We start from the raw sequence: 12,076 nt of genomic DNA on the forward strand, positions 1-12,076 counted from the left end.
TTACAAAGCACAAATCCAAAAATAAAGTTATTAAGACTTTCAAGACAGAGACAACAGGGCCTTAAACCAAGCATGGAGCACTTCTAAGCACAGACACAGTTGGCACACCCTATGTACAGTACTGGGCACATTCCTTACATCTGCTGAGCCTCAGAGGCCTCACCTATAAAACAGAGATCTTGCCAACTAAGTCTCAGCGGAGGCGTGAGGATTGAACGCACTGATACCTGTATGGCACAGAGCAGATTGCTTGGCATACAGTTCATGCTCAATTAATTGGAGGGCTTATTATTAACATAATGATCATAATGTTAGTGGTATTCTCCTCCTTAATAGTCTGTAGGGTCTTCCCTATATTGTCAGTGTTTGCCTCCTTGACCTATTTTCCTTTCTCCATTATAAAGTCTTTGAAGATGGAGGTTATCTCTGTTGCCATTGAATTCCCTGTAGTGCTTCCTGCAAATTCTTGCACATCCCTGGCACTCAGGAGGTGTTTATCACCTTGATCTTTGTATGATTTGGACTTATTGACAATAAGCATCTGTGTCATAATATGATGGCCCCCACAGTGAGGCTTAATTGATAACATTCACAGGAAGAAGATGAAATTAAACTTAGATTTTTAACAGGAGTCAGTTGTGATCATGGTGAGGGCTGGGGAAGCAGATAATTCCAGGTGTTTTGGTTTAAGGAAAGTGACTTCTCCATCTCCTCGAGGGAACTTCTTGAAGTAATGGGGAAGGGATGAGTTCCAAGCCTCATTTGAGTAAAAGAGGCCCCAGGGATATTAACTCTGGCCCATAGTAATCTGCCCCTTAGCTAGCTTCTTTCACACTTACTTTCTGTGCTGCACAATAAGGACATTATTACAGTAATGCTTCTTTCCACTAATTGGTTGTGTATGTATGTTTCCTGTCCAACAAATTATAAGATCCTCATGGGCTACAGGGTATCACGTACCTTTGAATGCAAATGAAAAGTAGCACAGTAGTAGGCACTCAGTAAGCAGTGTGCTTTGTTAATGCTTACCTTGGTCCCAACGCCCAGGGCTCCCTCTAGAGCTGAATGTGAATTGTAATTGCCTTTCATAACTCCTTCAAGTGGCAAGGAATCCTGGTTTGCCCGGGAGCGTCAGGCAAGGGCCTTCAGGTGCTTTGTCTTTCTCTAACCTACATCTCTTTTCCAGTGTCTCCCAGATACTCTTAGGACTGTCCCCTTATAGCCCTTCTCCTACATGGAATTTGGGAGACCACACAGCTGCAGACTATACTTGTTTGACTGATGATTTTTTAATAGGCCCTTTGGGCCAGTGTCAGTAAGCCGTGAAATATCACCAAATGGATCATCTGCACTAGACTTCTGAAACTCATATGAGCTCTAGTCCCTCAAGCTGGTGGGGACTTGTAGAAAGGAGCTTACATTGCCCCGGCTTTTGCTACTCCAGTTCTGGGGGCTGTCATGTGCCTTGAGCCTCTGGGCTAATCAGTTCATTACTTTTAATGAGCACAAAATTCACCAAGACATTAAAATAAAACACCAATGGGCTGTCTTCAGTGTTCTATCCAATTGTTACTTTAGTTCTTTTTTCCACAGGATTATTCAAGAGGATGAAAAAAAAAAAAAAAAGCCAATTCTACTCACTCCTGCCAGTTTTATCCTAAGTAGATTTGGCATTGTAAAGCTAATGGACCCTGAATATTTTTTTCTTTCAGGTCCCTGTGGGCTGGTGCCTGACATTTGTGTTAAAAATGACATTGCTTGATTGGTCAAATGTTTGAACATTATCTACCTTTTAAATACAGTAAAGAAATATTGGATATTCCAATACCATGTAATAAGTAATAGAGGAAGACAGTTATTTTCTGAAAAGGATATTATGAAGTTATTATTTGAAATTCCAAGGTAAATGCAGTTACTTTGATAAACATTTTTTAAACTGATCAAGAATTTTTTAAATTGATCAATCTCTGTGACTAGTAATAATGACCATAATAACTGTATTAGAGGTTACTTATATTATCATATATTGTAGAAGGTGAATCGCTGGTGAAGCAGACACTGAACAATGTCCCCATTAAGCTGATTTCGTGGATATTTTCATCTCTTGGCCATATGGATTTGGAATTACTTAGGGTATTTTTTTAAAAGAAGGAAGCGAACAGATGAATGATAACTCTTTTATTACTCAACATAGCTTGTGTTTGTGGAAGACAAAGTTCATGAAGCTGTTCTAAAGAAAAACAAGAGTGTGCCAAATGTAATTTGTTGAGGGCTCAAGAATGGTGAAATTATCCCTAACTGAAGTTTGTAATTTCTGCAGGTAATCTCTCTAGCAGACGCAGTAGAGGAAAACCAAGACAATCTGTTCCAGTCATTCACCAGGCTGAAAAGTGCCACCCATTTGGTGATTCTGCTGATCGGGCTGTGGCAGAAGCTGAGCGCCGACCAGATTGCTATCCTGGAAGCGGCATTTCTGCCACTGCAGCAGGACACTCAAGAATTGGTAAGGACCCACAAGCCTGCAGTGGTAGCAGCCAGAGTTATTGAAAAAGGTGGTGGTTTTAGGAAAGTATCACATGGCTATCATGTTTTCTAAGGTATCAAATGAAAGCTTGGTTTTGTTTTGTTTTTTTACCCAAATCCTGTTTTCCTTTTCTTCAAACCATAATAAAAATGTCAAGTAAAGGCCTTTTTTTTTTCTAGAGCTATTTAAAAAATAGGTATATAGTCCATTTTTATGTGGTATCCAGTCTATTTTTTATATACTCTTCAATCACTTCAGTCTATTTTTTATATACTCTTCAATCACTTCCCTGAAGCCAGGGAAACAGTCATTTGACCGCCAGGGTGATGGCAGTAAACCTTCAGATTATCTAATCCTTTCCTTTTCCATGAGAGAAAACAGTTCAGCCATTTTAATTTGCTCAACGTTCTTAAATTTAAGTGTCACTTCAAGGGTTAGAGAGAACTGAAGTAGCCTCGCTAAATGACAGGGATATTTTGTTACATTTATGTAATTCTTTATATGTAGTTTATAAACTCTTTTACTCTTGATCCTTTGAATAGGCAGTTTAGAACAAAAAGGGAAAAAATGGGAGCATGCATTTGGAGTTTTTGGTGAAGGATGATATAAACATCTTAGATGCTTTGAATCATTGAGGTATGTGACTACCGGGTGCCGTTAACGCATGCTTTTATTTACAAAGAAATATATACTTCTTTGAAATCAGAGACGCTTGAACTTATTTTTTTGTATTGGAGGAAACCGTTTCAACAAAAAAGTCATTTCAGATCCAGTTTTAAACACAGATGTGAAAACATGGTACTAAAGATAATAGTACTAAAACTGAAATTTTTGGGTGTTAACTAGGTACCATGTTTTCTTTTAAGTGTTTCACAAGGATTATCTCATTTAATCTTAAACAAGGACCTATAATATAGTTAAGGTATTGTTTTCATCCCTGTTTTACATATGGGAAAATTTAGGCTTTGAGAGTTAAGTACCTTTCTGAAATTAGTGGGCGGTAGAGCCAGAATTTGGACCAAAGTCTGTCTGCGTCCAAAGACATGTTTTTAACCTGCATACGGTATTTTAGCAACAAAGTCATGAACACGATTTTGAAAATCACAAGCTTTGTCAGTTGAATCTAATTTTCTACAGTTGGGTCAAAGGGTTGTTAGAATAAAAAAAAAATCAAGCTATATTTTATATCCTTAACAAAACAGTAAAAATAAATTAGAAAAAATTTAGAGTACACATTATTTTTAGATTGATAAAATTACAGCTAAAATCGACCTTTGAGAAGCTAGAAATGTACACTGTAATAATAGAAATTAAAGAATAGAATGGTTAAGATTATATATTTTTTGAATTTTATTTTATTTATTTTTTTATACAGCAGGTTCTTATTAGTCATCAATTTTATACACATTAGTGTATACATGTCAATCCCAATCTCCCAATTCATCACACCACCACCTTAACCCCCCACCGCTTTCCCCCCTTGGTGTCCATACGTTTGTTCTCTACATCTGTGTCTCAACTTCTGCCCTGCAAACCGGTTCATCTGTACCATTTTTCTAGCTTCCACGTATATGCATTAATATATGATATTTGTTTTTCTCTTTCTGACTTACTTCACTCTGTATGACAGTCTCTAGATCCATCCACGTCTCTACAAATGACCCAATTTTGTTCCTTTTTATGGCTGAGTAATGTTCCATTGTATATGTGTACCACATCTTTTTTATCCATTCGTCTGTCGATGGACACTTAGGTTGCTTCCATGACCTGGCTATTGCAAATAGTGCTACAATGAACATTGGGGTGCATGTGTCTTTTTGAATTATGGTTTTCTCAGGGTATATGTCCAGTACTGGGATTGCTGGGTCATACGTTAATTCGGTTTTTAGTTTTTTAAGGAACCTCCATACTGTTCTCCATAGTGGCTGTATCAATTTACATTCCCACCAGCAGTGCAAGAGGGTTCCCTTTTCTCCACACCCTCTCCAGCATTTGTTGTTTGTAGATTTTCTGATGATGCCCATTCTAACTGGTGTGAGGTGATACCTCACTGTAGTTTTGATTTGCATTTCTCTAATAATTAGTGATGTTGAGCAGCTTTTCATGTGCTTCTTGGCCATCTGTATAAGATTATATTAATAAGTATTAACTATCACTATCACTATGAACTCAGATTTAGTAGTCAAAAAGACTTGGGTGGCTTGAGGTGCTGGTTCCAGCAAAGTCCTTCTGGTCAAGTTTCTTAGCTGATCTAAATCTCTGCTTCTGTAACTCTAAAATGGAAACAATTATGTTAGCTGTCCAATAAATTGTAATAAGAATTAAATGAGATAATTGGATAGAGTGCTAATCATCATTAGTAGTGGTTTGTCTACTTTATATGTATTATTTATAGTCCTCACTAAAGCCATGCAAGGTAGATATTACTACCTTTTCATGGTGATTTGTCTCCTCGACTACACTTGAGGGCAGGAATCATATCTTACTCATTTTTATATTCTCAGTGCCTGGCACAATGCCTGACCATAGCGCAGTTGACATTTGTTGGGGTGAATGAATGGAGATAAGGGTGGAAGCTAACAAGAGGTGACTTGGCAGAACAGATGCAGTGGATCGAGTCTGGAGCATGAGGAAGCAGGGCAGGGCCAGCTGTATAATTTACGAGGTTGAGTGCAAAATGAAAATGCAGATCCCTTGTTCAAAAAAGTAGGAAAATATGCTAAAGTGCTGTTAAAACAGGTACTAAACACATAGCTTTTTAGTTTCTGTAGTCACTCTCTCATCGTGGTATTTTTGTTTGCTATTTATTTATGTAGTTCTAAATAAAGAAAAATTTAAAGAATTGCCACAGTTATACAATACACATACAATATATGCAACTTGTATTTTGTAGCTCATATGCATTTTGTTCTTATGGAACTGCAGAATTGCTGCACAAAACTTAACTGTCTTTATTTTACTTCTTAACCAGTGCACATCTACCAACACTCTCTACCTTCAGCTTCCTGCTAAGGAAGGAAGGACTGAAGGGAAAGGAGCTCTGTGTCACTCCATTTCCCTTTCTTTCTATGTTATCATTTTCAGTGTAAGTGGTTGGTTAATACAGGGAAGTAACAGGAGTGTAGTGGGTTTCCTTAGTCATTCCTGTTTCTTTGAATCTATTGCCTTCTTTCTTAATTCAAAACAAGTTCTGGTTCAAATGAAAAGCCTCTCAGGGCTGTCAGTTCTTTCGCTTAATCAGTCTAGACAGAATAGGGCTTCCTCCTGCTTACTTTGAGTCTCTGTGAACTCCCACTCATCCTGGGGCCACGGGAATTCTGAGCTATGGGGCTGTATGGGAATGGGGGGAAAAGAGGGAGGAGGCATGCATATTGCACATATTTTCCCTTCTCACACGCGCTTCATTGTCTTATCAGACTTCACTTACAAAACACAAATTCAAAGATTAAATTATTAAGAATTTCAAGATGATGACAACAAAGCATTAAACTGAGCACAGGGCCCTGTGCAGTTACACAGCTTGCATGCTTCTGAAGCTGGCCCTGAAGCCTGCTTAGACCCAAAGGAAGAATTTCCTAGAAATAAACATTCTCAAATGTAGGAATTGAGTCCCAAGAGAGACTGTGGTATTTCTGACTCCAGAGGTCTTTAAAAACAGCTTCATTTGCCAGGAGTATGTAAGTATGCTCATCCCTGTAGGCAGGTGAATGGACTGAGCATCTTCTCAAAGCTCCTTTCTACCCTGCCTCTGTATTCTCTACTGTCATACCTCCCAAGTCATGTAAGAAAAAATTACTTCAACTCTCTTCTGAATTTGATGAGATTAGAAGGTGTGTATACTTGTTATGTCTATCGAAGTCATTAATGAGACAGGACATTTGATAAAAACATAACTTGGAGAAGAATGAATCAAAAAAGACATTTTAATACTGCTTGTTATGCTCTTCATCTTTAATTAGGTTGTGGTATTCACTTTGGACTTATACTATTGAGACAGCTTATATATCTTGAGAAAAAAAGGAATCCTTTTTCATTCTTTAAGACGTACGCATGCAGTATGTGGTTTTGACATGCTGGTTCACAATCCTCCACATTATGCCTTTAGACCTCACAAATAAATGTTATGTGATGGGTATCCCGCTGAGACGTGAAAATGAAATATGCAAACCTGAAATAACTTGGAAGGAGGGTGAGGCGGGGAAGAAAGGAGTCTCTGACCAGAATGTTGAAATATATCCCATATTGAAGTTATTATGATACCACAAAAATCTGAATGTAATTTAGACGGTTTGGTTGAGGGTGGATGGCAGAATACATTGTGAGAGGGAGAACTTTAGACATGTGGGCAACATTTTCAGAAGAGACTCTCAGTTCAAGGTCAGATGTCCCCACAGTATTGAGAGGTAAGAGAAAGTGCTCAGAAGGTGTTTTATTTGCGGTTCAAACAGCACTGCACAATCGTTCGTTGTATTGTTATTTAGATGGCATGTGTCACAAGACAGGCTAAATACCATAATCAACTCTGGAATATTTTCTTCTTAATAGCCTCGGTTTCACAAAGCAAAAATGTTTAGAATTCATTATTGCTAATGAAAGGTGGTGTTCTCCACACTATATTATCAGTATTAAAAAAATACCATCCCCTTTGGAACAGAATTCATCAGTGTTTTCTTTGAGCTGTCTCTTTAGTAACACTTTTCCATTTTTGTCACTTCTCAGTACTTTTGGAGGGCAAATAAATGCTGGTGTTGCTGACTATTATATGTGATTTTTTAAGTTGCTGAAAGTTATATATACCAAATGTGTTTTTGTAGGGATACTCCCTATCACTTTAAGAAAAATGTTAAATGTTTTATTTGGTGTCTCCAAAAAGAGGTCATAAACATAGTTCTATCGGTGGATTTGATAATATAGTATTATCCCTATTGTCTTCCTATGATGCTGGAAAAGTTTTACCTAAAATAGTGTTCTATCAGAGTACCTGTTAGGGAAACTCTAAAATGAATTTTCTTACTTTTCTGAGGATATTTCAGAGTATTTGGATCCTCAGTGCAGAATTTAAATATGCCTCTACTGACCCTCTATCCACTTGAAGCTCTATGGAAAATACAGTCTCCTTAGACTTACCTAAGTAAGTCTGCTTAGGTCAATGTGTTACTGGTTTGAGCCTGAGAGAGTATTTAATTGTGATATTACACACATCTCCCCCTCATTATGCTGTACAGAGACCAAAAGCTGCAAAACTACACATACCTCGGGATTGACCTAAGAGGAAAAATCTTTTATCCAGTTCATTTGTTATCCATTTTTTCATTCAATGAATATTGAGCACATGCTATGTTTCAGGCAGTGTTCTAGGCACTTAGCATACCTCAATAAACCAAGTAGACTTGGTACCCATCCTTTGGGGATTTACTTCAACATTACAAGCAAACATATTCTAGTCATATTCTGTTGTAAACATATTGGCTATCTAATATGGTAGCCACTTGTCACGTGTAGCTATTTAAATGGATATTTAAGTGAATTAAAATGAGGTAAAATTAAAATTTCAGTTTCTCGGCCACACTAGCTGTATTTCAGCTGCTCGATAGCCGCATGTGGTGAGTGGCTACCACACTGGACAGTATAGATACAGAATATTTCCATCATTGCAGAAGTTTCTGTTGCATAGCACTATCGGTCATTAAGAGGGAAAGGGTTTTTTCAGTTGAGTTAATAACTTAAGCACATTTTAACAAATTAGTGAAAGCAGGGTAGGATACTGACATTAAAAGATGCCATGGTGTTTGCATTAGCAGCCCTTATTTCTGGTATTCTGGGATCAGCCTGGTCATTTTCACAATAACCATATATTTTCCCAGGAACAAGAAAATTCTCTAGGGAGATGTGTGCATCTGCATAAAGGAGAGGCAAGAATCTGGCACAAGGGCTGCTACTCTCCCTTCATATGGCCTTGGTAGACGTTATAATCATCATAGACTCTTTCCTGTTGAGCTGACACCATGGCCTCAGAATCCTTTTGAATACAGCACTCTAGGTAGTTACTGTCCCTTGGAATTGGTATGTGGCTGAATCCTTTTTGCCCTTCCTAATCTCTATACAGATCTGCTTCTTATTTTCCTAGTAAACAGCTTAGATGACTAAGATTCTGTACGATGAAGTCCCGCAGATGGCAGGAAAACAAGGAGAAGCAGTGTTGGTATTTCCAAATGGCTGTCGCAAACTTCTTCTGCTCTAAATGTTCACGTGTTCCACCTGATTCCAGAGGAATCTCTAAAGAGCAGCAGTGCACTGGTTTGGGGACCTGATTACGTACAGTCCTAGAGTTGGAAGGAATATTGGCACGTTGCATAGCATCTTGCCTTTTTCTTTTCTTTCAAAGTGCATTTAATATCTTTAGTAGCTGTTATCTGCTATTTGAAAAATGAAAAGCTTTATTATGTCCTTTAGAGGTTTAATAGTTACCTTCCCTAGTACTGAACTTTAAAATCCCCTGGGAAAGTTAAGATGGAAATTTACATCAGTGGGGGAAGGAGATTTGGACCTTCAGCCTTACTTTTTGATTGATTATTCCTTTTACAAACTGATATGGAAAGAAAAACTTATTTTTAACATTTTCAACATGGTTCATGTGAGAAAACAGATGTTTATAATAGGAAATCCTATTGTGTGGAGGGACTTATCAAGACTCACTCACAAGGCTTAAAGACCTCTACGTCACAGGTCAGATTTGATGCAAGGGCCATTGTGCCGCCTGTCTGGATTGAGTGATGACTGAGATGGCTAATCATTACTATTATTAATGACCTCTTCTTGAAAGGCAAACAAAAGGAGGAAGTCTGGTGTCAGTATCAAGCCTGCCTTTATGACTGCTAAAGTATCATCACAATTATAACTGTCTATGGGAACATAGTGCAGAAAGTAAATATTTTGGTAATTCCCATGATCTTAGCCAGCAAGATAAACATGAAAGAATTAGTTTTATGTTCATAATGGCCACATACTCTGTGTTGTTGCTAGTTAGGTGCAACTGGTGTTATGTAATACTTGACTAGAGTTGAATATAATGTATCTCAGAGCTTTTCTGATGGCCTGCTTGCAGTTTTAAAAACTGAAATGGTTGAAATACATCAGAATAGGAGCCAAGTAGAATACATTTACAGGTGGTGACGTGTAATTTTTTAATCTTTCCTTATGTATATCAAATATGAAACAGTGCTTTAATGGACACATTTAATATTATTCATGCATTTAAGAATAAAGAGACTAAGTAAACGAACAAAGAATTGATTATTTGAAGCTACACTCTCACTGTATGTGAGATCCTTTGTGAAATAAGGTCTGATTTAATTATAAATAAGTAAAGTAAGTAAAACTCACGCTACCACAGTGAGGAAAATAATAATCATCGCCATGCTTATAATGCTTACCAATTTGATTCCTGGCTGGAAGTGTATTTACTTAGTTCAGTTTCCTTAAAGTACCTTTACTGTGCCTAACTTGAGTCTACTAATTACAAAGAGATGATTTTGCCATTTCTGGGACCTTGCATTCTTTTACAAATGTACACCTGGAAATTGGTGACTCTTTCCTCTAAAACCGGCGCTCCCTCTTTGCTGTAACCACACGCAGAGCTGCACCTCCAGGTTTAGTCAGTCACCCTAGCCTGTGGTTGTTCATTTGGAAATGTTTCTGGGAACCCCCCTTGGCTTGCATCCTTGTTATTCTACCTGGCTTTCTGTGGTGGCATTTAAAGTAGCCTTTCTACCCATGTTTTTGCCTTTCTACCCACGTTTTGCCCTGCACATCTCTGCAAGACTCAGCCCACTGCTCTCCTGTCACACATCTGCTTACATACTTTCCATGGCTCTCTTTGCCCCTGGTCGAGTTTGGATTCCAGTGCCAGGCATTCAGGACTTTCAGTCACTTGGCTCCACTGTATCTTCTTTCCGAAACTCCTTTTCTGCGACTTCCCAGCTTCCCCACTTTGTTCTGGGAAAGCTGACTTTGCATGGATACGCAGCTTCTTTCCATCAAGCAGGGCTAATAGAGCTTTTTTTCCTCACCTAAAATAGTGTCCTCTCTTTACCCTTCTATCTACCCACTTTAAGAGGCAGATCAGTTTTCATTTCCTCCCTATTTATTCTGGCTTTCATTCTCTTGTGAATTTCACTTGGGGGTATGACATAATTTAGCTCTCATTTTATACTCTAAAATTGAATATGTGCTTGTCTTGTATTCTAATTTAAGGACAGATTCTTTTATATCCCCACAGAATTAAAGCTTAAATTAAGCATATAGTCGGATATAAGATCTGTGGATTGCTTGATACCCCATTTACTTTCATAATGTTTCACACAATTACAGATGTCCTCCAACAACTGTGTAGCCTTTTAAAAGTCATTTTTAAAAAAGGAAGCAATCTATTTCCATTTTGAATTACTCCTTTTTTTTTGCAAGCAACCTCAAATTTTGGGGGCATTCTATAAGAGAAAACTTGATCTTTCCTGTACAGATGGTAAAAGATATAGGTAAACTGATAGCCAGACCACCACACATAAATATTTATACATATTTTCATTCACATATCCTGTAATTCAAATCAGTTAACGTAAAAATTTTCAGTCTTACCAGTGGTGAATATATGCAAGTGTAAACAGCTATTAGGTACACTTCACCTTTATTGATTTAGTCAAATTTGGTAATAAATACTACTAACAGACATGTAGTGAAATAGACACACCCAGCTATTTCTGGTATAGTCTTTCCAGAGAGTCCTCGAGGAAAATGTGGGTCATAAAACTAATCCAACACTTGGGCACCAGTAATCTAAGTTAATGCACTGAAAGTAGTAAACTAAAATCCATTTGGTACCATAATGTTTATATTTATAATTATGAAATACCGCAAGTTGGAAAATACAAACTGTGGTATATCAGTTGAATAGAATATTATGTCAGACTGGGGTTCACATCCCGTTTAGAGCAAATACTTAACTAACTGGGCATCCTTAGGCAAATTACAGAACTCTTTAAGCATTGGTTTCCTTATCTGTACATTGGTGAACGAGACCAGACCCCAAGGACTGGTTCTGCTTCGAAGAGAGTTGAGAGTGGCCATCCAGCTTTGATTTCACCTTACTTTCTCTTTATATTCCTACTGAACCAGTAAATAAATGGTACAAACGAAGAACATGACATAAAGAAAGTGAGTGAACTTGGCTCCCCAATGCCTTTCTCATGAAGACATGCCCAGAGTTTGATGGAAAACACAGTTGGTGCCGAGTGAGGAATCTGCCAGTTCAGAGGTGCTCAGAACCAGAAACTCACTGCCCTTCACACAGTTAGGTTGGGAGAAGGGCCATGTCAGCATCTGAGGAGCTGTTACACGTGGAATTTCTCTTTACATTTCAGGTATATCCTTTCCTCTACTATGTATTTTTTTTTTTCCATGTAATCAGGCTTTCCTTAGGTTTGGCTATGGTCTACTATTCATGATTTACTGAAACACAATAAACATTGAATAAAAATATGTATAAAGTAAGGTTTT

The 12,076-nt window shown here is 37.8% G+C and overlaps 1 protein-coding gene across 1 annotated transcript in view; it reads left to right on the top strand.

The window, feature by feature from the left end:
* Positions 1-2,320: 2,320 nt before the first annotated feature.
* The window catches only part of LOC112403351 (protein PTHB1-like), a gene marked incomplete at its 5' end in the record, with an annotated part of 83,874 nt that continues 74,118 nt past the window's right edge, over positions 2,321-12,076 (top strand). Inside the window, one exon of the mRNA XM_024750775.1 lies at positions 2,321-2,503. Within this exon, the coding sequence (XP_024606543.1) occupies positions 2,321-2,503 (183 nt within the window). The remainder of the gene's footprint in view (positions 2,504-12,076) is intronic.

The sequence above is a fragment of the Neophocaena asiaeorientalis genome, unplaced genomic scaffold, assembly GCF_003031525.2.
Source record: "Neophocaena asiaeorientalis asiaeorientalis breed wild unplaced genomic scaffold, Neophocaena_asiaeorientalis_V1.1 scaffold164, whole genome shotgun sequence".
Lineage (NCBI taxonomy): Eukaryota > Metazoa > Chordata > Mammalia > Artiodactyla > Phocoenidae > Neophocaena > Neophocaena asiaeorientalis.